Raw genomic sequence first — 27,398 nt, 5'->3', positions numbered from 1 at the left:
ACCTCCCCTCTCCAAAATTGCGCCCACACGATTGTTGTCAATAATAAATTGTGAATTGTAGCCTACAACCGTGAAATACAGAATATCTACACGGTTAATTAGTCCGAGTTAATGTTTTGAGAGATGTAAAAATAGTAGAAATATATGTAAAATAATATGTTTAGTGGCGTTCTCACAGTTTGACACAGTTTCTTCGGTGTCGTCGAACGGATCATGGAATGGTCGTTTTTACATTTACCATCCAAAACAATAATGTGGTGCTTAAAAGAAATACTGGAATGCCAAAAATATCCCGGATAGATTTCCATCGTTGCGGTGCCAGTTGGTGGGGACAAATCAATTAGAGCAACCTCGAGCCCGCAACAGTCTTGCACAGACGTCAGTCGCATCTCGGTTGGTATACATATTGTATTTTTTAATTGTAAGTACAACGTTTATTTTTTTACACAGATAACATAATAGAACATTTTTTTAAAAATTGTTTAACGCAATCTCTGTACTATGTTTTGTGTGTGTGTATGTACTATAATAATTTTATTTTTACTTTAATCCTCACACGCCTTACCTGTTGTAATGGGCACGAGTTAGAGGCCTGTTTATACACTCAAATCACTTTCGACTCTTTGGGGGAAATTCAGGGGAAAGGGGACTTTGGATACTACAAAACCTTAAAACTTAAAATTAGCGCCGTTCGGCCTGGGTTTATATTTTTATTTCAAAGAATCTCTCCCAAAAAATAAACGTAGGTATTTTGTACTAAGCAATAATCCTAATGTGTTAAGGTTTTTAGTGTCACGAGCCTCCCCCTCCCCTCTAGAATTTCCACCAAGGTAATTCGAATACGATTTTTTAAAACAATTCGACCCACATAGCAAGTTATAGATACACATTAACATGTGCTTAAAAGAAAACTGTACATATTATAATCTCGGTCTGTTTCCATTTGGTTAAACAATTTGTGTTGTTATTTGTCTTTTCCCTTGTATTTTTTGTTTGTTGTCCTAACAGAAAGCAATTTTTGGGTGGGTGCATTGTCCAAAACATAGTTGGGTATAATAAGATCCGAGTAAGGTACAAGTTGAGAGCCATTTTTTTTTTGTATTTTTAAACTTTTATTCATTTGCTCGTTTGTTTACTTAAAATTAATGTAAATGCGGATTTCTTAAAACTTGACTAACAATGTTTTTTTGTATAGAAATAACCAAAAAAAAGAAATTTTTATTTGGAAGGTTCAGAGCACAAGTGAATCAAAGCTAGATTCCAGTAATTGACTCCTAAATCGTTTTTCGCATAATCTACTCGGTTTTTTTTTTAAATGTACTATTAAAGTTTTCCCGACAGGACAACCTGGTCATCAACCCGGGCGTTCTAAACTTCGTGCTAAATTACATTTTTTTTTTTTATTGGCGGTTTTAAACAATTTTTTTTAACTATGTACAAAACGTATAGTTTGTTAGGATAGCAATAATCTACTCTGTGATACAATTCATGTATCACATACAATTCAGTATATTCATGTTGCAATAGCGGGGCATTGAGATGTTACTAAGGAACACCAGGATTAGAAGGGGTTTTTTTTTCGTTCTTATGGAAACCAAAGTCAACCGGTGGCAGGAAATAGAGTTTTTTTATTGGTTTTTTTGTTAGCCTTTTACCGGAAAAACTATATCGATTCGACTTGGCCGCTCGGTGGAATTGTGTGTGTACACACGAATTTTTTTCTATACTCCTTTTGCGTACAAACCCGGTGCCGAGTTTCTATATAAATAGACTGGTGTCAGGAGTTTGTGGGTCGTAAAAAGGCAATGTTGGCAGACCGGTGCCTCGGCGGCTAAAAATATATCAACGGGATCCGATTCTCCTACCCTCCCACATATTTTCCAAATTAACGCATTCACACCGGCATCCGTCGAGTGTGTGCCCATTTTCAAATAAAAAAATACACAGGACAAACGCACGAGTCCTGTGCTATTTCATTTTGATTTTTTAAATAAATTATTTTGATTTTTTTTTTTTTACAGAGACTAGGCTCTCTAAAAAACAAACTTCACCATGTCCGACGACGAAGACCAGTACACGTAAGTGATTGTTTATTATTAATTTTTTGCTAAATCGTTGTTTCCTATTTAAGTAGTAGTCAAAAAATTAGAATTTTATATATTTTTTTTTTTTAATAAAAAAAAAATTAATTTTATAAATTCTAAAATCAGCAACATTCGCTTAAAAAAATACAATTTTAAATTTTTACCCGATAACAATATTAGCGTTTATATATCATAATTTTTTTTTTTTTTCAAATGTATCCAAAACTCATTCGAGTCACATGGGAACATTCTTAAAAATAAAAACTTGATATTAATAATTTTCGAATTCTAAAAATTTAAGAAAATTAAATTGCGTTTTAATATAAGCCGAACTGTTGAGAAAAAAAACGTAAGTGGAAACCAAATGTTTTTAGGTTTAAAATAAAATTGTATCTAGAAATATTTTTCAATTTCATAAGCATCCAAGACCTTAGATAATTAGACTTATTTTGTGTTCTATATTAAATTTAACTGACTAATCTACACTTTTGGATTGGTCGTTTATTTTCAATTTAAAAATAGCCTGTTATTGTAAGGTAATACGATACGATCCATATCGTTCACAATTTAAGTACTCATTAATTTCACACAAGTTTTGTTTTGAGTTCTGTGAAAATATTTTAACGTAAACGTTTCTAATTACATGTTATTTTAGTTTAATTAATAGTCTGCCGCTCTAGTAGTATATAAATATACCTACTACTCACTCTTGTCTTTAAGGCATGTTTTTTTAAATGCTGTGAGTTATTTTTGGTAATTCCGCGTTATCCGAATGTATCCAATATACATAATATTTTCATATTGTATGAATGTGATACCTTTGCACGAATAACATACAATTCCTTTTGTATTACATGTGTCATCGACTTGAGACTATTTTTTTTTACCTCAATTTTTACACGCCTCGTTCAAACAACAATACAACTATAATTGAACTTGAAAGATAGATTTTTAAAAAAAAAAATCTACATAATAGAATCTACTAATAGATTTTAAAAAAAAATCTATCTAAATTTAAAAATTGATGATATTCAGATAATGAGGTTGTCAATTTCAAAATCGCTGCAAGTGGCATTTTATCAATATATAACACAGTTTTATAAGAAATTAAAATTTAAAAGGGTGGACTATGGTCCTTAAGAAATCCAAGGCTGGGCGTTAAGATATGTCAATAGTTATTATTAACATTTATCTTACCTATTCAAGTCGAGTTTATTTTCTTCTTATTTATTTTAACAAGTTTTTTCGAATTAACCGAACTTAAACGTTATAGCTTATGAACTCTTAGTTAGTGTACCAGACTACTATTTCTCTCCTCGATAAGCTATTGCTATTGTTCTGTTCAAATGTAGCATTGGACTTTCGAACAACAATATTTTGCAAGCGAAAATCTTGTGCAAAGCGTAGGCGTCTCTGAAGCTCGTTAAATAAACTTTACATAATTAGGTACATTAATAAGGAGATAATAGATGTAATATGTCATGTTTTAATCACAACCATTGGTATATTATATGTTTCAGCGAATCCGAGGAGGAAACGTAAGTTTCTCGAACTCAGTGTTGTTTTTTTTTATTTATTTAAAAAGCTTATAAATTGCTTTTCACAAAAATATATCATACCATACTGTTATACCATACCGGAGAGAGTGTCTTGAGTGCATTGTGGACAGGCTAGATTGGTAGTGTGAACCGATGAGAACTGTTTAAGTATAATTGTGAGAGATTCAGGTGCGCATTGTACATATACATACAATATGAGCTGAATACGAACCCAGTGACCTTACACGGATACGGTTAATTTTTAATTTAAAAATAAATAAATAATAGTACATAGTGTCAAGTAAATGTTTTTTGACAAATCCTTTTTATAATATTGTCACTGGGTTTTTGTTTTCGGTTCCAAGTGTAATAATATCTATTTTGCTTACTCTCGCCCGCTTCGTGTGTGATGAAATGTAAATATTTTATAAGCCAAAAATCATTTACAAATTATACATAAAGTGTGCACATGCAATTGATCAATATATACATATCCGCCCATCAGTCGACAACCATAATAAGAATAACAAACTTTAAACCTTGTAGACGCCAATATAGATTCCTCATTAGATCAATAGACGCACATGTATTTATTTTTTATTGCGTTATTAACACAGCGCTTCAATTGCATGTACACACTGAGTATATTTATATATATATTCAATATATATAAATATATCTATGATCTTAAATTTAATTCTTTTTTTTTTTTTAATCATACTTAAACGATAAATTTTTGGCGCAGGCAACCGGAGCCTGAAAAAAGCAAAGAGTAAGTTTTACCGCTGTGGGACTTTAAAAAAAAAAGTAAAACAAACAAACAATTTTTTTTAACGTTTTCCAAAAAACTCTTTAAAGTAGAAAGTTGATAAGGCTTAGTGCAAAAAAAAATTATCGATACACGTAGAAGCATTTAGTTTAAGCGTTTTTTTTTTTTTGCTAAATTAGTATACTCAATAATTAATATATTTTATCTTAACTTAACGGTATGTGAGACACGACACGTTGATGTGTTTTTTTATTGGTGACTCGTTGAATAATATTATATAGAAGCACTTAGTATTGTGTGTTTTTTGTAAAATGGAAATCGAATTCCTAATTGTTTTTAAAGTTTTTGTTGTAACTAATTTTAGAAAACATTTTTTTTTGTAGATACATTTACACGTATTAAAAAAAAGCTGATTTTTGTTTGCAAATTTTTTATTTTTCATTTTAATATTATGTATATTGCATGTCTTGACCATTAGCTAAGCCTGGCGATAGGCCACATGGCATAGTTACTAAAATGTATTTTTATTCTCACAATATATCCTGTTACAGTTTACTTGTGCCAAATTTTCAAATGACCCATTTATTAATCATACAATATAAATAACACTCCTCTCTCCCCGGCAGCAAAAAAAAATTACATAACATAAGTTGTGGTGTCAACAACCTAATAAACAAAACTTTATTGGACTATTGTAAATAATTAATTTGATTGTTCTTTTATCTTTTCTCGATCCTACCAATAGTGGCGATGGAGATCCAGAATTCGTCAAGGTAACTTAACCGATAAACATTCGAAACGGATTGTCGTTAATTAGAGCTAATTAATTGAACTTTTTACGAACAGAGGCAAGAGGCAAAGTCCTCGGCTTTGGACGAACAACTCAAGGAGTACATCCTCGAGTGGCGTAAACAGAGGACAAAGGAAGAAGATGACTTGAAGAAGCTGAAAGAAAAACAGGCCAAGCGCAAGGTGATGCGGGCGGAAGAAGAGAAACGCATGGCCGAGAGGAAAAAGCAAGAAGAAGAACGCAGACAGCGGGAAGTCGAGGAAAAGAAACAGAGAGACATCGAGGAGAAACGCAAACGGTTGGAAGAGGCCGAAAAGAAACGCCAAGCCATGATGGCCGCCCTCAAGGAACAGACCAACAAGTCCAAGGGACCCAACTTCACCATTAGCAAGAAGGAGGGCGTAAGTCGATTTTGTAATTTTCTGCCACAGCTAAGTAGATCTAGGTGGTACCCGATACCTTCCAAAGTTGAAAACTTAAGATTCCTCTCATTTATATTAATTACATTGGAGAAAGTGTTCATTGATGAAAAATTTAGATGGATCTTTAAATCCATCTCATTTTCTCCTTTTATTTTAACATACCTAAACTATTTCAATCTATTCTCTGCTTTATTTGAGAAACTCCTAATCTATCACCAGTGTATAACTCAAACCTTATTTTATCCGACCAAGTCAGTTAAAGTGTGCAACCATTTCGACATCTAATTTCGGCTAAATCCATTTTCTCAACGTCATTTAAATGATAAGTCCACCTTTATGTGATAACTTTTTCACATGTGTTTTGTCTACCTTTTCCCATCACTATTGCTCTACTATTGGTACGACTTTTCCGATTCGTCCAGTCTTATAACCAATGCCCATTTGTTTTGCCTACCCCACCTAGCTCATCGCGATTGGCTCAATGCATTTTCATACAACTTGACCTGATTATGAGCGAAATGATTTAAGTATTTAAATTTTCCCCGTCCCACAGTTAAACATGTCGTCCGCCCAACTGGAACGCAACAAGACCAAAGAGCAAATCGAGGAAGAGAAGAAAATCTCGCTGAGCTTCAGAATCAAACCTTTGGTCATTGAAAACCTGTCGGTGCAAAAGCTCCAGTTCAAAGCCGCCGAACTCTGGGACCAGATCGTCAAGCTGGAAACCGAAAAGTACGATCTGGAAGAAAGACAAAAAAGACAGGACTACGACGTAAGGAGGTTCACCGGATAAGCCCGTGGTGTGCCAAACTAACCGGACGCTGCTAACGTGCCTTTTTGTCGTTTCAGTTGAAAGAGTTGAAAGAACGTCAGAAGCAACAGCTCCGCCACAAAGCCCTCAAGAAGGGTCTTGACCCAGAAGCCCTTACGGGCAAATACCCAGTGAGTGTCCCGCTGATCGGTTTATGCGCTTTATCTCAATCTAACCAGTTTGTTGTTTGTCTTTTGTCCACAGCCAAAAATCCAAGTCGCTTCCAAGTACGAGAGGCGAGTGGACACCCGGTCGTACGACGACAAAAAGAAATTGTTCGAAGGAGTGAGTAAACAAAACCGTTACTATGCCTATATAACGTCATGCTATACTAAAGTGGACACACTGTACTCTAAGCAATGTTCTTTTTTTGAAACGACACATTAGGGTCTGGAAGAGTTGATAGGCGAAAAGCACGAGTCCAACTGGAATCGTAGATACGAACTGTTCATGAAAAGAAGTAGAAGTATGTAAACTTAGCGACGACAATGCCCGTTGTCCGTCCACCCCGTTCTTTTCAACTTCTGGGCAAACCCTTTTATACCTTTTTTTTCAAACAAGTCCAACGTTTAACAGCGCGCAACTGCTTACCCGCTCTTGTACATTTTCGCACAACCTCAACCCTTTTTAGTCGACATACCTATTCGCCTACCAGCATTCTGTTGTCTCGTTAGTTGTTATACCTGTTTGCATGCACCCCGTGTCATCCCAACCCGTTGGTTTGCTTTGGTTTTTTTTTAGGGCTACATGGAAACTAACAAAGAGTCGATGGAGAAACAATGGACCGAAAGGAGCGATCAGTTCGGAGGCCGTGCCAAGGGTAAGTACACCGGCACTATATGTGATCCTTCATCAGCTTCTGTAAGGCTAGACATTCGGTGGAGAATTATTTACATATTTTAATGTATAATTAGCCCGAGCCAAAAGTAGCAGACAATATCAGTTGATGTGTACAAACAAAATACCATGTGTGTATTTTAACGCGGAATGCGTGGACGTTTTAAAAATAATTCAACGGCCACAACAAAATTCCTCGGCGCCAAGACTGCGCTGTGAATTCTTACTAATTATATCCATTTGGTATTTACTTTTTTGTCCATAGAAAACCCCCTAACGCTCTAACTATATCGTTAGCTTAATTATTTATAGTGGTGTATCCAAGGAGTTAATAAAGGATTACCCCTTTTCATCTTATCTTTGCTTTAAATCACTATGATACCGATTGCCTCTTCTCACCTCGTTCAACCACATCTCAGTTATTCTGTTCTTTCGCACGACTGATACTAAATTTCTGATTTTTATTCTTCAACTATTTCTCTTCTTTATAATGTTGTCAAATCTGAATCTTCCACTTGAACCACATCATCCCCAAACAACGGACTCCGCGATGGGGTGTCATCCTGTACCTATGCCTAAACACTTTATTGCTGATACGCTAAAAGTAACTAAATATGAGAATACAGTTACTATCTTAAGATCTTAAACCTTCAATAATATTGACAATGAATTATCGTTGCCGGCTCGCCGACGAATACTACAAGTCTTGGTATGTAAGTTTTTGATTTGGCCGGTTGATTTTGACACCATTCCCCGGTTTTGACTCGTTCCACCGCACTGCGTTTACACCGAATTTAACAGAACATAAGTTGGCCAAGCAATTGACTTACTGTACTTATGTCTTATGTCTAACGTAGGACGGCTACCGAAATGGTTCGGCGAACGTCCAGGCAAGAAGAAGGACGACCCAGAAACACCAGAAGAAGAAGAACTCAAAAAGAACGAGGAAGACGAAGAAGAACCCTTCGCTCTTACGGATGATGCCGAAGAAGAGGTGAGTAATAATACTTAGGATGCGATTGATTTTTAGACAACATTAGTTTGGTGTATACTTAAAAATTCTCATTTTTCCGTTACAGGTCGAAGAGGAGGAGGAAGAAGAGGAGGAGGAAGAAGAGGAAGAGGAAGAAGAAGAGGAGGAGGAAGAGGAGGAGGAGGAAGAAGAAGAGGAAGAAGAATAGATCCCTTTTTTCCGAACTTTCCTGAATACAAGACCAAAACAACAAAACACTTACGAATGTAACTTAAAATTTTGCTTCTGCCTCAATGTAAAAATAAAAAAAAACAATTATTAAACGAATATTATTTATTATTATTATTATTATTATATTGAATTACTGTTTGTTTATATTATAATGTTAAATAACGGGAAAATATATTTTAGCTGTACACCGATTATTATTATTGGTGTATGATCTAACAAGTCTTCCAAACGTTATTATATCTGCTTCGATACCTAACAAAATTGGTTAAAATTGGTAAGGAAATTATAAAAGTCTAATTATTGTACAATAAGACTGTTGCTGAAAAGTTTAGTCTTCGTGCCGTGTTCCCCAAGTAGAATATATTGACAAAACGATCACAAGTAATCGAAGCCACCACGGCCAAACTCGTTTGTAGATATATTAAATTAGGAAGATGACACTACTGGAGACTAGATACCTTGCTATTGATTATTATACAATAATTAAAATGTGTCTAACCGGGTTTTTCACCATCAACCTCGAGCAAATACCGTTATACTTGTACAGCATTATTTTACAACGTCGTTTTTCAAAACGGTTTATAAAAGTAGTTTTTTGCAAAATGTGTTGTTAAGGAGAACGAAAAGCGTTATGTTTGTTAATTATTATCCAATTATTTATCCACAATGAGACAGGGTACAAAAAATACATACTATGTGTATAATGTACATTGAAAGTGAATATACACATAATATGCGTCATAGTGACTAATTTTGAGACATTTGGAGTCTTTCAATTTGAGTTAAATCTTATGTTTACACAAAAGCTAACGATACATTTTATTACATTATTTAAAGTGTTTCTTCGTCATTTTTTATATAGGTTTTTATTATTGTTTTTTAAGACACCTTCATTGCTTTATCACATTATTTATGACTTAAGTTTCTATGGTGCGTAAACGCAAAATTTACAAACAGTGTCATAAAATTTTCTGGTTTGTCATTTATAGAAAACGAGTGTTTTTTTTTTTTAAGTACTTTGTTTTGTCTAGTATTTGGTTGTGTTTGAACTAATTTCTGATGTTCCAATTACTATAGCGAATAACTTTAATACATTTTGTACATTGAGATACAGTTAACCAGAAAATACATTTTACAATTAAACAATGTGGTTTAAGAAAAAAATGGCACTGTTCGACCAAGCTGTTACAACTAAGTATTACCTAATTTATTTTTTCTAATTTAAACATATTTATGTATACATTTATTGTTATTAGTATTACTATTATGAATTAGAACTCCCAGAAGGAGTTGTTTATCTCTTGTTTTTCTTTATTTAAATCATTTTTAACTCTAGTTAAATTGTATGTGTTGTACAAAAGCCGACGATACATTTTGGATCGTTTGATAACGTTTTAAAAAAAAAACCTGTTAGCATCACATATTTTTTTAAGTATTACACAAATACAATTTTTATAGAAAACAAGTAGTTTTTTAGCAATGCCTAGTTTTATAATTATTGTTTTTGAACTTTGCTTGCATGATAGCACCATAATATTGTTACATTTGTTATATCAAAACAAATTTTGTATGAAATCCAATAATAATACTTAAAAAAAATTTTTTTTTTACTTACGTACGTCTTGTTTTCTAGTTAACACATTTTTCATTATTGTATTCATATTTTCTGATCTCTTAATAAATTCATTTAATTCGTTTTCATTCTTTAATTTGTCGCAGTTAAGAAAACAGCATTGTTATACATTTTCCATACAGTCAAATTAAATGTAATATTAAGTAATAATTTAAAAATTTTTACATTAGGACAATTTAATAATTTAATATTGTATCTTAATGTACAAAATAGTTTAAATATACAGCTATCCACGTTTGTAGTGTTTAAAGCGCTATTTGTGTTTTTTGGGTTGTGAGGTTATCAAAATTTGGTTTGATGCAATGTGTGAATAGAGACACGCCTAATCGATATTCTATGACAGAAAAATACATGACAAACTGTAGTTAATACTATCTTACTTATGGTTTTAATGTAACTATTTCATTACTATGGCCCTTGACGTTAGTATAAAAAAAAATACAAAGTAAATTAATTGATTTTTTTTTAGTCTTTATTGTATAATAATTAGCTCAACAATTATGATAAGTACATGTAAATTAGTACAAATATAAACATTGACAAGATATAAGCGGAGAAAAGTAAAAGAAAAAAGAAAAATATAATGCTAAGAGTGATTGAAACAAAGTGGGACGACCGTTTTAGACCAATTCTGTGTTTAATGATGGCACTATTGTAATGGTAATTTATTTTTCCGTTGGTTTCGAAACACATATCTTGCGGCGTCCATGATTTGTTGTATTTCGTCGTCGATACCGTCGTTGTCGATTTCATTTTCGATACTAATAAATCTATCATTGGTATTCAAACGGTCTTGGTCGTCGACCTTATGTTCGGTATTCAAACTGTCTCGTTCCAGTGCGTCTTGGGCATTCAAACGGTCTGCGTCTTGGGGGATCAATCCCAGGCTTTTGTACTCGTCAAGCCTGACATAACCGACCGTGTTGCCGTATCGCTGCGAAAACTCTTTGCACGCCGTCTCAAAGTGTTCGTCTCCGTTCGCCAGTCGTTTCCTTCGGTCCAGCGCCGTCAGTATGTCTTGGACCGGACGGACCGATACGAAGGTGTACCGCAACATATCCTTGACGTGGTCGACCAGCAGACACAAGAACTCGTCGTAACGGTATTGTTTTACAGGCGAACCTTCAGCCTGCCCTCTTCTTACCAGCTGACAGAAACCGTGCACAAAAGTGTTGGCTGCGCTCTCCAGGGCGTTCATCAGCCGGACCGCGGCCCGCAAGTACTGCCCGTCGCAGTAGTAGTCCAACAGCGCGTCGCTCAACCTCAGCCCGGCCGGTGTGGCGCCGCCGCTCTGGTCCCGCAGCACGACCGCTATGAAATACCTTCCCCTCAGCTGTGGCTGCGCCTTGTTGTCGTAGGGAACGTGTCTGTCGTCGCAGGGCACGGTGTCTCTGTACGTCTCCAACGTGTCGCGGACCGAAGCCATGGTTCCGGTGGTTCCGGTGGCCCGGACTTCCGCTTTGACCACACACCGCACGCTCGCATCGGTGTAGCAAGTGCCGTCGTGCAAACGATACTCCAATATTTTCCAGTCTTCGTTGGCCGCTTGGTTCAGCAACGCTTTGGCGCGCCAACCGACGTATTCCAGCAACCGTTCCTGACAAGATCCTGGCAGCTGACAAGATTGTCGAATAACGCAAACAACCGCCAGACACAGTAACAACGATGAGCCACGCATTGCTCTCTTTAAACGCTCAGATACACACACTATTGTGTTATTCGTCGTGCGGCGATTATATTCTGTACACTGTAGTTTGTGAGCGTCACACGCAGTTTGTAAACCTGAACAAATAGACTTTGTTTATTTGCCAGCACAGTGGTCTAGATTCCGAAAATGGGTTTTTCAAAATGATCATAAAGACCTATAATTTTTTTTTTAGTACTTGTTAAACACCATAGTTTATTACTTTGCTACTATTATGTTTATCGAAGAGAAATTAGTTGGACTTTCACGTCTGTAGTCTGATTGAATTTTAGACTATTTCAATTAAAACCGGCAGTAGTAACAAAATAATTAACAAACACGAACACAGATAATTTACAGACACTTATTAAACATACTAAAATGTGTTTTGGAATTTCAGCTTGAAAAAGCAGAAATAGTTAAATTTAGTCCACCTTTTTCATTTTCCTCTATCCACAATTTATTCGATCAATTTTTACAATCTAATCAGCAACTCGGATAAGGACATACGTTTTTATTAATAAAATCTACGACTGTCATGGTTTATTGTATAACAATAACATAGGTACTTATTATTAGTACATTGTCCTAAACAATAATTTTCTTACCACTTACAATATAGTATTTATTTTATTACAAGAAGTTCATAAACATAGTTGTTAAAGATATAAGATTACAAGTCCGTTAAAATTAAATACACAACTAAAATAAATTATAAAACAAAATAAATGTTGGTTTACAACAAACACAAGCACAAAAATGCCAACTTGTAAAAAATATCTATAAATATATTTGTTAATATTGAAATAACAATAATACAATAACATAAAAAATTTTGAAAAAACCTAATTTTTATCATTTAGCTCTGTATAAAATAAAATAAATAAATTTACTTCTGTATAAACAAAAAATATAACATATATAATAGATGTATAAGATATTAAATTTAGGAGGAGGTTTAGACTTGAAAATACAGTCATCGGATAGGGAAAGCTGAAGGCAAGGTTGTAAGTCGGGATGGTCCTAGTGGCCGGTTAACCTAAGACGATACATGCCCAGCTTTGACCTATGTCTCTATGTCACATCTCTGTGCTCATTTTCGCAACCACGGAGGGGTAGTTCGGGGTATGAAGGTTCCACTCCCGTGATCCACGCTCTTGTGGTTTATGTACTCAACGCACGTGGCAAACGACTTTTGGCACAGATTACATGGGTACGGGTCGTCACAGACGTGGTCGAGCAAGTGTTCTCTCAACGAACGCTTAGTGCTAAACGTTTCCTGGCACTCGCCGCATTCGTACGATTTCTCAGCTGTATGCCGGCACTTGTGCAGTTTCAAGTAGCTCTTTTGGGTGTACGATTTCAAGCACAGTTTGCATTGATACGGGCCGTCACTGACGTGGTCGAGCAAGTGTTTTCTCAACGAACGCTTAGTGCTAAACGTTTCCTGGCACTCGGCGCATTCGTACGATTTCTCGGCTGTATGCCGGCACTTGTGCAGTTTCAAGTAGCTCTTTCGGGTGTACGATTTCAAGCACAGATTGCATTGATACGGTTTTTCGCCGGGGTGCTCGCGCTCGTGCTTTTTGAGGGCATTAGCAGAACGAAACGACATCTGGCACGGCTGGCATTCGTACGATTTCTCGGCTGTGGGCCGGCACTTGTGCCGTTTCAAATAGCTCTTTCGGGTGTACGATTTCAAGCACAGTTTGCATTGATACGGGTCGTCACTGATGTGGTTGAGCAAGTGTTCTCTCAGTGAACGCTTAGTGCTAAACGTTTCCTGGCACTCGGCGCATTCGTACGATTTCTCGGCTGTAGGCCGGCACTTGTGCTGTTTCAAGTAGCTCTTTCGGGTGTACGATTTCAAGCACAGATTGCATTGGTACGGTTTTTCGCCGGTGTGCTCGCGCTCGTGCACTTTGAGGGCATTAGCAGAACGAAACGACATCTGGCACGGCTGGCATTCGTACGATTTCTCGGCTGTGGGCCGGTACTTGTGCTGTTTCAAGTGGCCCTTTGCGGTGAACGATTTCATGTACAGATCGCATTGGTACGGTTTTTCGCCGGTGTGCTCGCGCTCGTGCACTCTGAGGGCGGTACTGTTGGAGAACGTCATCTGGCACGGTTCGCATCTGTAGTGCTTGCCAATGAAGTGAACGGTGCGGTCGTGGTGCCTGAAAGAGCTCAAGTTGGTGAACGCCATCTGACACGGACTGCATTCAAACGGGGTTTCCCCGGTGTGTTTGTACTTGTGCATCCGGAGGCTTTCGCAGTTGGTAAAGGATTTCTCACACGAGTCACATGCGTACGGTTTTTCGCCAAAGTGCGTGAAGCGCTTGTGGCTGCGCAAACTGGAGTTTTGGGAGAAAGATTTGTGGCACAAGTCGCATTTGTAAGGTTTCCGGCCGGTGTGCGTGAGCTTGTGCTTGTTGAGAGTGGTCCGCGCGGCGAACCTCATCGGGCACACGATGCACATGTAGGGTTTTTCGCCGGTGTGCAAGCGCTCGTGCGTTTTCAGGGTGGAGCTCAGCACGAACGATTTGTCGCACAGTTTGCATTTGTACGGTCTGGTGCCCGTGTGCCCGAGCATGTGCGTCCCCAGGCTGTAACGTGTGGTGTATGCTTTATGGCACACCGCGCATTCGTACGGCTTTTCGCCCGTGTGCGTGTACTCGTGCACTCTAAGGCTACTCGATTGTTTGAAAGATTTGTCGCACACGCCGCACTTATACGGTATCTGGACCGCGTGTCTCCTATCGGTGCGCGCATGCGTGGACTCGTGCCTGGCCAGATGGTGCCTTCGGTTGAACGGTTTGTCGCAAATCTTGCACATGTAAAGGGGTCGGTCCGTGTGAGTACGCTGGTGGCTTTTCAGAGTGTAGTTGTGTGCGAACGATTCGTCACATTGTAACGATTCGTGGCATTTGTACGGTTTTTGGCCTGCGTGCGAAAGCTCGTGCAATCTGAGGTCGGCGGATCTGCCATACGACCTGGGACACGTGGCGCATTTGAACGGCCGTTTTGCCGTGTGCGTGAGCTCATGCGTGAGCTCGTGCGATTTCAGGTGGTAGAGTGTGGTGTACGATTTGTCGCAAACGCCGCATTTGTGCGACTTCTTGTTGACCGCGTGCGTGTTCTCGTGCTTTCTCAGACTGCAGTTTTGGTTGAACGATTCGTCGCATATGCTGCATTTGTACGGCTTTTCGCGCGTGTGCGTGCGCTCGTGTGCGACGCAAGTTGCTTTGGTCATGAACGTCATCTGGCACACACTGCACGCGTGCGGTCTGACTCCCGTGTGCGTGCGCTCGTGCACTCTCATGCTACCGTTTTGGGTGAAAGATTTGTCGCAAACGCCGCATTTGTACGGCTTTTCGCCCGTGTGGGTAAGCTCGTGTTTTCTCAGATTGGCGTTGGTCGCAAACTTCATGTGGCACACGTCGCACGCGTGCGGTTTGACTCCCGTGTGCCCGAGCTCGTGCTTCATCAGAGTGCTTTTTTGGTTGAACGATTTGCCACACATGCTACATTTGTACGGTTTAATACCGCCCGCGTGCGTGCGCAAGTGCGATTTCAGCGAGGAACGTCTGGTGTACGATTTTTGGCACACGCCGCATTTAAACCGTTTTTGTTCAGGGTGTGTTGTCGTGCTCTTGTGCAGCTTGTAGTCCGCTCTGCTAGCAAACGACATGCGGCACGGTGCGCAACGGTGCGATTCGACGGTTTCGTGCCTGCGCTGATGACTGTACAAGCTGCTCGACAGGCTAAACGTCTTGTGGCATACCGGGCATTCGTAAGGTTTTTCGCCCGTGTGAACGCGCTGGTGCATTTTCAGGGTGCCGAGGAGGGCGAACGATTTGTGGCACAAGCTGCACTGATACGGTTTGTCGTCCGAATGCACGCACCGCTGGTGACACTTGAGACTCGCATTGGTGGCAAACATCTTATGGCACACGTCGCATTCGTAAGGCTTTTCAGCCGTATGCCCTCGCTCGTGTATTTTAAGACTATAGCTCTGGGCGAACACTTTCTGACAATAGCCGCATTGGTGAATTCTCTTGCCCTCGTGCGTACTGTAATGATTGATGAAGTCGTCCCTGTGCGCAAACGATTTATGGCACAAGTGGCATTCGTGCCATTTCACACCCTCGTGTACGCTCTTGTGTTTATCAAACTCGGTCAGGCTGGCGAAAGATTTGTGGCACAATGCGCACTGGTACTCGATGGAGTGTGTGCCCATGTGTGCTCTAAACAACCGTTTGTCGTTGTACGTTTCCTGACATACGGCGCAATCGTACCGTCTCACTCCCTTGTGCCAACCACTGTGCTTCTCGAAAAAATGGTCATTGGTAAACGATTTATGGCACAAGGGGCATTCGCGCGGTTCTTTCGTACGATGTTTGCGCACGTGTTTTTTCAGCTTCGGTTTCTCCAGAAACAATTGGTGGCACGCCATGCATTCGTGCCGTTTGTCAACACTTTTTGACATTTTAATATCGATTTTCTTTTATATTTGTCGCAAAAATACAACCGTTTTGTCCATTTTAATTGCCATGCTTGTGTCCTAGGTTATTTCATTTTCACTGTAAAATACAAAGTAAAAAATCGACATGAAAAACAATGAAGACAAATTATGAGAAATAAGTAATTTTTACTATACAGTATCATTTATTGGAGAATTATAAAGCCATATAATTTCGTGTAAGTATTTAAGAAACTTCCTTTAGAAGTCCTCTACCTGTAAAACTATGAATCTCTGACATCTAATATTTGTCAATATGTTATTTTGGCGGTAAGTGCAAAAGCAAAAACCTAGGTTCATATGAGTTACACCATGGTTAATGGTAACAACCACAATCGCCGAAATCTGTTCCAGCTGAATGCAGAATATGTTGCTATCAATGATAACTTGTTTACAACACTAATTCTAAAACAAAGCTAATGTAATACAGCATAGGCAAAAATGTTTTCAAAAAGAAAAAGTACAAAAAATCAATAGTTTTAAGGGGTTTGTTGCATGTGGTCTGTTTTTCACGTTTTAGACCATTAGTATTTGTCAAGAAGTATTAATATCCAAATTTTCACAATTATATTGACCCAATGAACCCGCATGCCTACAGGCTAAATGTCTGCGCCTACGAGCTTGTCTAATCATATGTGTATCGCATTTGTATAGGCAAATAGTAATGTGTACAACTTTGATGAACCTGTATTACACATCCAAAAAACACGATACTACCGATTGGGGTATTCAATGCTCACATTTTTGGATGTTGATATATATAAATAAAAACATTATACACTTACAGCATTACTACTAGATCATTAAATATAGTCTAGAAATATATTTCCGTCACTAAATAGTAAAATGAAGTAGATTCCACCCGGAACGACGGACAAGAAATCGACCCCATTTTAACCCCTTTAAGGGTGGAATTTTCAATCTCTTGTGGATTAATAATGCATTTTCATCGAATTGTGAGCTACCCTGAAAGTTTCAACCGGATAGCTAATCGGGAAGTGCTCGAAATTTGAGTTGCAAGATTCCACCCGGAACGACAAACAAGATTGTGAGTTCATAAAAACGTTATAATAATAATAATAATAAAAAAAATAGCGTACATTTTACAAAATTTTCAAAAATAGTCAACATTGGGCCGCTTTTCTGGCCTAAGTTTTGCACTTACATAAAAATACACGAAAAGCAAACTTTAGATAATTATGTGACGAACAACTTTTATTCAAAAAGTTTTGTTCTAAGTATAATATATTTTGAGATTTTTGAAAAAAAAACAATTTTGAAGGTGTTCAACCCCCTCTAATGCTTTGTTCCAGCATTAGTATTGTAAACAAGTTATCATTGATATCAATATATTCTGAACGCGCATGCGCCTAAAATAACCATTTTGCAACTGAAATTAACCATAATGAAACCCATATTAACCTAGGTTTTTGCTTTTGCACATACCGCCAAAATAACATCAATTTTTGTTTTATTAATTATTGAATAATTATCAATTATCACGATTAAACAAGAATAAACCATGATAAAATAAAATATACAAGATAATAACTAGATTTATATAACTGTTCGCGTTGTACGATGCGCGAAACTTGCGACAGAACGGTAAACTCGCAACAGAAAATTGTTTCCAGCAACTTGACAACATGTTGCAGCGATGATGGAAAAGAAAACATTTTATTTGACAAACGTTTGTCAAACCTTTTGAAAAACGTTCGACAAAATTTGACAAACGCTTGTCAAACAAAGTTTCCCTAAACGTTTGTTAGGTGTGGACGAAGCTTTAGATCTTTCCTATTTGCTCTGCTGGAACAAAGCTAATATTAGACAATATTTCATTTTTTTTTTTTTACATTTTTTTTGTATTTTCTAGAGCTTTATCAACTTTTCAAACTTAAATATTAACGTACATATTTTATTAAGTTTTTAAATTAAGAATAATTTGCTGAAAATGTTGACTATGATGATTTACCGGTTGATTGTTGATTATACAGCCGTATAACTACAATTAATTAATGTCGGATTAAAACATATTTTTTTTTGTTGACCGTGGTAGCACTGTTCGGTGGAATGGAATTTATTTCATACCGCAGTGACCGTACCGTACCGGGTTTTAAATATGGCCGTTAATTATTGTAGTTTACAGTAGCTCAAATTTAATATTATGATAGTAAACAATACCATATTTTTTTTTAATTTTAAAAGTAGAGCGATCTTAGATATTATACTATTTATTAAATTTTTTAGTTCATTTTTATGGGATAGTTTTGTTGTCCAGACTAACTTCAAATTGCAATAATCATAGTAGAAGGTAATATTAGTGTCCATTTTTGCTACAATAAATATTTGACTAAATCCTAAAAGCCAACCAGCCTCACATCATCCTTATCCGTTAAGAATTCATTATAAATATCATATTCGACTGAATTCCCAAACCAAACGGGAACATGTTCCGAAATAAAAAAATTACCGTACTTAAAAAATTGTATCAAATTGCAAATAGCATACACATTTTAAAAGTCAAGATTTAGTGCAAAATATTTGGTTACTTTACAAAAACCGGCATTGAACTACTTTTACAATTAATTCAAAGCCTTTCGAATTTATACTTAACTTTTTATTTTAAATATATTCTACTTTATTATACCACAATTTTAACTTATCACACTATCAATACATTATTATTATTGATTTTAAGTTTTAAAAGTAAACAGAGGTAAAAAAAATGGAATGGAAAAATGACTATTTAACGCGAAGAACTAAAAGCGTGCCGCTAGTATTTAAAATATTAATGGTTTATTTCTTATAGAAATCAATTTACCTTATTCTTTTCTTTGGGACAGCATCCGAGTGGTTGGTTCACCATAACATAAGGTAACAATATAAATCCGCTTTCCTGTGATGTTCAAAAATTAACCTCTGTCCGCTTCGTCTCTTTTGGTTTGTATTTTAAATTGGTCGCTTCTCATCTGAATCTGTTAAAATCAAAGACTTGGTCAAAATAACTTATGATATTTCATAATTATTAATTATTGTAATACATTGACGCCGCCGCGACAGTAAAAAATAATGTATATTTTTAATTAAAAAAACTGTTATCATATTTTTACCTAGTAAAAAACATCCACAACTGGTGTGTTGAAACTAACTAAGTTAGACTCTCAAAGGGAAGTGGCCGCCGTTAGAATTTGCACATGCGCATCCGCATAAATTTAGAACGGCAAGACCGGCCGTTGCCATGGTGAGCCGATGCAGCTGTACTTGGGGTGGCCTTTGTTAACTTTTTTTTTTAACAAATGCATACCTGTGCATTCCGGTCTGTCTGGGCGAGTACGGTATAAGTACTTACCCCTTGTCTGGGTTTACTATGAACCGTGCACAAATGTTAAGGCGCACCTACCAAACCTAACCTGACCTGGCCATTTTCTTTCAAGGTGAATACAAATTTTAGATGAATTAAAATATATATATCATATAGATAAGTTGATGTGGGCAATATTTACTAAAGCCAGTACAGCGATAGTTGAGGCGTAGCCGTTGCTCGTTGCCACCAAATTCAGGCAATAGTCTAGGTAAAAATGCCCAAGTACAAAAATGTGATCCATCTGATCAAATAAGTAAATCATGAGTAGTACGCTAAAAAGAAAAGCTACGTCGGAAATAGTGATTTAATTGGCTAAATTGTTTCTTAACGAGCTAAAAAAAAACATGAATACATTAATCACAACTGATGTATTGTATATAAATATATATATATATATATATATATATATATATATATATATGTTTTGAATACTTAAGAAATAAAAACTCAAGTAAAAGAAGATTTTTTTTTTATTGCCCAACTGTTCAAAGTGAAATAGTAATGTTAACGTGTCAACCAAATTTAAAAATGTTTGCCAATTTAAGTATAATATAATAAACAGATGGCACATTTCAATATTGTGCAAATCAAAGTTTTTCTATAAATTTTAATTTTGTAACAACAAATGAAAATACCTAACACAATTTAGTGAATTTACCAACGGTTTAACGCTAAAAGTAAATTAAAAAAAATAATAAAATATTGTTTAAACGTTTCTAAAGCAACTGCAGGTATAACATATAACTGTTTTTAATTGTTCTATACTTTATGTTATTTTACCAGCCACGTATAAAATTAAAGAACTTTAAGCCAAGTGGAAATAATTAAGTAAAAAAATCGTTATTAACTTGCTAAACATTAATAATTTAGTATTTTTCTTTATTGAAGTAAGATTGTTTCTATTTACAGCAAACTATATAATAAAGCACTAATTTTAAACATTTATTTACAATTAATCTCAGTACATTTGAACGTTTGTGTTGTTTGGGCATTGCTATTATATTATTATAGGACGCAGTGTTAATTTGAATTGTCTTTAAGAAGTCGTTTGAAGTTATTACTCAGAAATTATCATTATTATATTTGACATGGTTTTTGGTTTATTTTTTTAATATAAATTGCCACATTCTTATTTACAGTTTAAATAACAATTTTTTTCAGAATTAACCAACTTAAATCCAAAACTTTTTGTTTAAATGAAAAGTTTTGGATACACTAAATATTGTACTGGTTCAATATTTATATTTTTTGTAAAACTTAAGCATAAAGTATACAGTTATTGTAAAATAAACAAATAACGCCGATTTTTGTTTTCATTTTAGAAAATAACATCTTTATATTATTATTCTTATTATCTTAATTTATAACATTAAAAAAAAACAAAATAATACTTAAAAAGTATAAAAACAACTACTTATAGAAACATTTACTGTCAATTAAGTACATTTTAAGACTCTAGTGTCTAAAATTGTATGAAACATAAAAACTTGCACAATTATTAAATAAAACCCTTAAAAAATTACATTAAATATATGTACATTTACATCTCTAATAACTTTGGTCGACAAAAGTAAAAATGCAAATATTAAGACAGATAACAAACATGAACGTTTAAAAAACCTTCATGCTGTGTAGACAAATGGCACAAGTAATATAATATTATAGGGTAACTGATTGTTATAAATAACCTTACATATATTTACATTTAAAATGTACCAATACATTTTTAATACATGCTACATGTTCACTTTTTTCATGATAAATGGAAAATTATGAATTAGAAACACTCTTTTACAAACCGAGTGTACTGGAAACGATAAGGAACAAAAGATCACAGTGGGCTGGGCATACTTGACATAGTCAAAATTCACTCATACGTGTTTGAGATGGGAGGACGTAGTAAGACGTGCAAGCGTTAGGTGAAGGCTTAGACTGGAAGGCACAGACATCAGACAGGGGAAGCCGAAGGAAAGGTTGAATATCAGGATGGTCCTAGGACAGATCAGAAATGGACAGTGCTGGTAGGTGTGGAGAAATTCTCAAACTGAACAGTGTAGCCATAAATTACAGACAAATTTGAAGTAAAAAAACGCAACATCCTGCGTTTTGGCATCACTGTCTATATCTCAATATGTCTGATCGTTTTTTAATAAACTCTAAGATTCCCTTCTGTTTATTCTGTGGTCCTAGTTGCCGGTTTACTTAAGAAGAAGATTCACCTTTGCCTTGTGTCTCTTTATTTCACCTCTGTGCTCATTTTTGCAACCACGGAGGGGTAGTTCGGGGTTTGAAGCCTCCGCCCCCGTGATCCGTGCTCTTATGTTTCATGTACTCAACACACGTGGCAAACGACTTTTGGCACAAATTACATTGGTACGGGTCGTCAACAGCGTGTTCGAGTAAGTGTTCTCTCAACAAACGCTTAGTGCTAAACCTTTCCTGGCACTCGCCGCATTCGTACGAATTCTCGGTTGTGGCTATACACTTGTGCTTTTTCAAGTGGCCCTTTGCGGTGTACGATTTCAAGCACAGCTTGCATTTGTACGGTTTTTCGCCGGTGTGCTCGCGCTTGTGTGCTTTGAGGGCAGCGTTAGAGTGAAACGACATCTGGCACGGCTGGCATTTGTACTGCTTGCCGACGAAGTGCTCGATGCGTTCGTGGTGCCTGAAAGAGGTCAAGCTGGTGAACGACATCTGACACGTACTGCACTCGAACGGCGTTTCGCCGGTGTGCGTGTATTGGTGCAGCCTGAGGCCCGTGCTGTTGGTGAACGACTTTTCGCACAAGTCGCATTCGTACGGTTTCTCGCCATAGTGCGTAAAGCGCTCGTGATTTCTCAAGCTGCCCGCTTGGGAAAACGACCTGTGGCACACGTCGCATTTGTACGGTTTTTCGCCCGTGTGCGTGCGCATGTGCGATTTGAGAATGTTGCCCGTGCTGAACGTCATCCGGCACACGGTGCACGTGTGCGGTTTTTCTCCCCTGTGTATCAACCGCTCGTGCGTCTTAAGGTTGGTCCTTTGCGTGAACGCTTTGCCGCAGGCGCCGCATTTGTACGGTCTCGTGCCCGTGTGCGTCAGCTCGTGCGATTTCAGCGAGGATCGTCTGGTGTACGATTTTTGGCACACCGCGCATTCAAACCGTTCCCCTCCCATGTGCGTGCCCAGGTGTTGCTTGTAGTCCGCGCAGCAAGGGAACGACATCTTGCACGGGGCGCAATGGTACGTTTTGATGTTGGCGTGCGTGCGCTGATGATTGTGCAAGCTACCCAACAGACTGAACGCCTTGTGGCACAACGAGCATCGGTATGGTTTTTCGCCCGTGTGCACGCGCTGGTGTATCCTCAGGTCGGAATAGCAGATGTACGATTTGTCGCACAGACTGCATTTGTACGGTTTGTCGTTGGGACCCGTGTGCACGCCCCGCTGGTGAATATTGAGATTTGCTTTGTCGACGAACGACTTTTGGCACACGTCGCATTCGTAAGGTTTTTCGCCCGTGTGTCGTCGCTCGTGCACCTCGAGATAAGAATTACTCGGAAAAACCTTCTGACAATAGCCGCATTCGTGTAGTTTCTTGACCGTGTGCGCACGGATGTGCATTACGAACTTCGTCCTGTCCGTGAACGATTTATGGCACACACTGCATTCCATCCATTTCACGTGCGTGTGTACGCGCTTGTGTTTATCGAAATTGGCCCTGCTGACAAACGACTTGCGGCACAAAGCGCAACGGTACTCGACGGCGTGTGTCTTCACGTGCACTTTAAACAATCGTTTGTCGGTGTACGATTCCTGGCACAACGCGCAATCGTACCGTTTCACTTTCTTGTGCACACGTTTATGCTTCTTAAAAAAATGGCCATTGCTAAACGTTTTATGGCAAACGTGGCACTCGCGCGGTTTCGTACGATGTTTGCGCACGTGGACCCGCAGCGAAGAGTTCTCCAAAAACAATTCGTGGCACGCCAAGCACTCGTGCCATTTGTCAACGTCTTTTGACATTTTTCGGCCAGTCAATGTGACATTTCTTTTATACGTGTATCAAATTTATTTACAAGCGTTTATTTTAATTTCTATACTCGTGTCCCTAAGTCATCCCATTTTCACTGCAAAAAAACAAAGTAAATACTGTCAAGAAAAATATTTATGACAAATCACGAAAATAAGAAATATCCACTAGGTAGTATCAATAATTGATTATATAATAATATTTCGAATACTAGTAAATATTTTTGTTATCCGAATATTTGATTATTTAAACTAAAACCTCAACCCTATCTCTCTCTGTAAATATAACGAATCACCTAGGTGAAAATTAGCAATTAAGTAAACAACAGCTGTTTACCAACAACCCTTAACGTATAGACAATTACTTTCTAATACAATTTTGTTGGTTTTTAAATTTTTAACCCTCTGTATATGTGTTGCAAAGAAGTTTATTGAAAATCACGTGACAAGAGATTTCTAAATATTTCTAGGCAACACACTAACGAAGGATTAATTAAGTTGAGAAATAATTAGTTTAAAATTCTTTGTGATCAAATCTCGAAGAACCAAACACATTATTGTAAAATTGACACCTTCTCAATTTCGCTTTAAAGCTTAAATAATTAATCATCGATTCCAAATGCTAATGCTAAATTGTAATCTTATAAAAGACAATGACATCTACAATTACAAACGGTACAGGTCAAGTGCAGCAAACATACGACAAGCTAGAAATTCTGAAAAAACCCTACCGTGATCCGGAACACAAATATGTTAAATTAAGCCAACAAGATTAATAATACAAAATCCATTACTTATTAGTTATTTTCTTATTATCCTCTGGCACATCAACTTTAAACTGTTTTCTTAAGCACTTTTAAAAACGATGTCAATAATTATAATTTTCTTAAAAGTCATAACGTTTTTAAAATGTTGTAACAATATTTATTTACATATAATTAATATATGTAATAATAATTTGTAATATCGTAATGAGTATTCAAGATAAATTCTATGGATATAATTCTAAAAGTAGTAAAATTATTTTTTACTTTTTAGTTCACTTTTTTACTATATTTTAGAAAAGCATGTTTTTAAAAAGTTTTTTTTTTTTAATTACCTGAAAATTTGAGCTGTTTCAATTATTAACCCAAATTATTTACCCTATTTACATCAGGAAAAAATATGTGCGGTTTTAAATATCTAACGAATATTCGGTAACTCAAAAGGTCCACCAATAGTACATGGAATTATACTTGTGACAAAAAAAAATGAGAAAGTACTTTATGTTTAACACAAACTCTTGTTCAAATATAAACTCATTTTAAAATTAAAATAAATTGTTTTTTACTGTATTAGTGACATGCCTTATTATTGTTTTATTACATCTTTTATTTATATTTGTATCTTATATTATTTATTACTACTTATTATATCTTTTTACCAATATATCGATCATTCAAATACAAAATAAAATGCAGCACACTCAAGTCTGAACATAATTTACTCTTTAAACAGTATTGATGATTAATTATTCTCTATTTCAGTTTTACTTATTGTATAATATATAATTTACAAACTCAAATTTTGGCGCGCATACAATTGCCTGATAAGATATATAATTTACAGCCAATCACAGGCGGAGAAAATCTATCACCATTTCTGCGCATACGTACGATTTATAAACTGGTATTTTGACGTCATTCCTATTTGATTTGTCATGATATGAATTATATCTATTTATTTTTAATATTATTAATTTTGTATAATATATATAAATTATTATGAATATATCGATAAATGAGAAAATGGCGGCCTCCATCCGAAAATCATTGTTTACATTAAGTGTCCTTTCTGATTTAATCTATTCCGTTGTCTAATACCACGGTTAAGTTGGGTTACCAAGGATACCAGTGTCTAAACACTTCAGTTACCACCAGCCCGGTATTACCCGGTAGTTGTGTGTGTGCAACAGCTGATGTTATTATAAAACAATAATAATGGTTTATTTCAAATAAAAAAAATTTACCTTGAAAACGTCTGTTCTCTTGGTCGTCGTATCGCCGCATATTACGCAATAATGTATGTAAGTGTACACAATCATTAACCTCCGTCCACGCTTCGTCTGGATTGATATAATATATTCATTTCAAATTGGTCTGCACTCAAAAAAAAAAAAATAACATCAAACGAGTAACGACTATTATAACACATGTTAGGTATTATAAATATTTAAATATTATTTATGAACATAATAAATATTACCCAGTGCGGCAAAACTATGGAAAATACTTTAGGCGTGTTGGGCACAAAGATAATGTCATCGTGTCACGAGCGCAGTGTGACCGAAAAAAAACAATAACACGTTTAAACGTAGGTAAGTATTAAAAACAATTAAACATTCAAAAGCAACACGATATCAAAATGGTTTATTGATTATTTGCGCCACACTAGAGAGCTGTAGCCTGAAGCCAGACAGACTGTGGCTCGGTGCATTATATGAAACGGGGTGACGGCAGTGCAGTGGCTGTTGTCGGAATTTGCACATGCGCATCAGTCTATTAAAAAGGCCAAAGGGGCAGAGACCGGCCGCGGTTGCCATAGTGAGCCGTTGCAGCTGTAGGTATTCGGTGGCCTTTATTCATGTTTTTTTTTAATGCACGCCAATGCATTTAGGGTAGGCACGCAAAGGGTAGCCTTTGAGTTGGTTTTACACTGTAAATCATTTGCGCGCAAATGTTGCGGGTTTAGGGGGTTGCACGCGGTCTAATTTTTGACGTTTTAGACCAAAAAAACCTAGACAAATTCTAGTTCTTTAATCTTTGGCAACTTTACTAAGTTATGATGGTTATTTGATTTTTTTTTTTTTTGTAAAAAAATTGGGTTTTAATATTGAAAAAGATTGCAAATTTAATTTATTTGACTACAACAAACTGAACTCATTGCAGAATTGAAATCAAACCATCCTATGTGGTCGAAATTTTGTCTGGCTTTTTGGTCTAAAATAAACCAAAATAGCTTTTACTCGTAGAAGTATTATTTTAGTTTCTATGCTCGTGTCTTGTTTTTCGGAACTGAGTATAGGTACTAGGTATTTTCTCAAGATGTTGGCAGTTGGACTTGCACGATTATGGCTTGAAATTCGAATAATAACCAAAAGATAACTTTTAAGTTCAAATAGTATATTTGAATATCATGTATGTTAATTGTTACATATTTTATGTACATACTTTATACTTGTTTAAATAATGATGATTGGTCGACAACCAGTATAAATATTTTTAAACTTATTAGTACTTATTTAAGTTATAGGCGAAAACAGAGCCTGATTTATAAAATGTAGGACAAGTATAATAAACATCTCACTTTTATACTTTTTTTTTTGACGAGAAATACAACAATATACAAATTAATATAATAATAATAATTTATAACCATGACGTTTTCTTAACGAAGCACGCTGTGCTTTTATGTAACTAAATTGCCTACACTCGACCCCGTTTTTCAACAAGGCGGTTGGCCAGCTAACCCGCCGTACTCGCGTCGTGGCTCGTGGTACCAGGGTCCAAGGAAAAGCAAACCGTATGAGAGCTTTAAAGTATAATGTTTGTAATAATACAGTTGTGTTTAAATATTCTTGGCAAAGGGGCGGTTGCTAAGACCCTGGTACACAAATTTTGCAATCCGCTCGACAGAAACTACTAGCATACTACCAACTACTACTACTAGAGTCAAAATAAAGAATTTGGT

General features: G+C 36.5%; 4 protein-coding genes across 9 annotated transcripts in view; 2 read left to right on the top strand and 2 right to left on the bottom strand.

Annotated features, from left to right (window-relative positions):
* The window catches only part of LOC126847497 (mitochondrial import inner membrane translocase subunit Tim17-B-like), a 248,149-nt gene that overhangs the window by 204,529 nt on the left and 16,222 nt on the right, over nucleotides 1-27,398 (top strand). The window lies entirely within an intron of this gene.
* On the top strand, nucleotides 317-8,566 carry LOC126847499 (troponin T). Of its 5 annotated transcripts, none has more exons than XM_050587784.1 (12): nucleotides 317-421; nucleotides 2,022-2,078; nucleotides 3,605-3,622; nucleotides 4,368-4,394; nucleotides 5,137-5,164; nucleotides 5,238-5,582; nucleotides 6,157-6,375; nucleotides 6,453-6,545; nucleotides 6,619-6,699; nucleotides 7,156-7,234; nucleotides 8,109-8,245; nucleotides 8,331-8,566. In XM_050587784.1, exons 2-12 carry the CDS (start codon nucleotides 2,053-2,055, stop codon nucleotides 8,430-8,432), a joined length of 1,155 nt encoding a protein of 384 aa, XP_050443741.1. In that variant the 5' UTR covers nucleotides 317-421; nucleotides 2,022-2,052; the 3' UTR covers nucleotides 8,433-8,566. The 5 variants fall into 5 exon arrangements, with proteins under 5 accessions (XP_050443741.1, XP_050443745.1, XP_050443740.1 ...); XM_050587783.1 differs by lacking the exon at nucleotides 7,156-7,234 and adding an exon at nucleotides 6,802-6,880 and having other exon boundaries at nucleotides 322-421; XM_050587786.1 differs by lacking the exons at nucleotides 4,368-4,394; nucleotides 7,156-7,234 and adding an exon at nucleotides 6,802-6,880 and having other exon boundaries at nucleotides 323-421.
* On the bottom strand, nucleotides 12,520-26,132 carry LOC126847485 (zinc finger protein 271-like). Of its 2 annotated transcripts, XM_050587744.1 has the most exons (4): nucleotides 25,914-26,132; nucleotides 25,678-25,807; nucleotides 19,116-19,269; nucleotides 12,520-16,355 (listed from the first exon to the last, which is right to left on the bottom strand). In XM_050587744.1, exon 4 carries the CDS (start codon nucleotides 16,259-16,261, stop codon nucleotides 12,866-12,868), a length of 3,396 nt encoding a protein of 1,131 aa, XP_050443701.1. In that variant the 5' UTR covers nucleotides 16,262-16,355; nucleotides 19,116-19,269; nucleotides 25,678-25,807; nucleotides 25,914-26,132; the 3' UTR covers nucleotides 12,520-12,865. The 2 variants fall into 2 exon arrangements, with proteins under 2 accessions (XP_050443701.1, XP_050443702.1); XM_050587745.1 differs by lacking the exons at nucleotides 25,678-25,807; nucleotides 25,914-26,132 and adding an exon at nucleotides 19,405-19,503.
* On the bottom strand, nucleotides 21,912-23,663 carry LOC126841119 (zinc finger protein 883-like). The gene has a single exon (XM_050577416.1). The coding sequence runs from the start codon at nucleotides 23,661-23,663 to the stop codon at nucleotides 21,912-21,914; it is 1,752 nt and encodes a 583-aa protein (XP_050433373.1).

Source organism: Adelges cooleyi, unplaced genomic scaffold, assembly GCF_023614345.1.
Source record: "Adelges cooleyi isolate 19-005CV unplaced genomic scaffold, UGA_ACOO_1.1 ACOO_flye_CR_arks_rails_tigmint_CR_PRNA_108, whole genome shotgun sequence".
Classification (NCBI taxonomy): domain Eukaryota; kingdom Metazoa; phylum Arthropoda; class Insecta; order Hemiptera; family Adelgidae; genus Adelges; species Adelges cooleyi.
The sequence above is the reverse complement of the archived record's forward strand: the minus strand, read 5'-3'. Positions and strand labels throughout refer to the sequence as shown.

What these genes read in the sequence shown, in the direction of transcription:
- LOC126847499 (XM_050587784.1), top strand. Translation starts at nt 2,053, where the DNA reads ATGTCCGACGACGAAGACCAGTACAC. An exon ending in AAAAGAAATTGTTCGAAGGA is followed by an intron (nt 6,700 to 7,155) that starts GTGAGTAAACAA and finishes GTTTTTTTTTAG; the next exon opens with GGCTACATGGAAACTAACAA. An exon ending in CGGATGATGCCGAAGAAGAG is followed by an intron (nt 8,246 to 8,330) that starts GTGAGTAATAAT and finishes TTTCCGTTACAG; the next exon opens with GTCGAAGAGGAGGAGGAAGA.
- LOC126847485 (XM_050587744.1), bottom strand. Translation starts at nt 16,261, where the DNA reads ATGTCAAAAAGTGTTGACAAACGGCACGAATGCATGGCGTGCCACCAA.
- LOC126841119 (XM_050577416.1), bottom strand. Translation starts at nt 23,663, where the DNA reads ATGTCAAAAGACGTTGACAAATGGCACGAGTGCTTGGCGTGCCACGAA.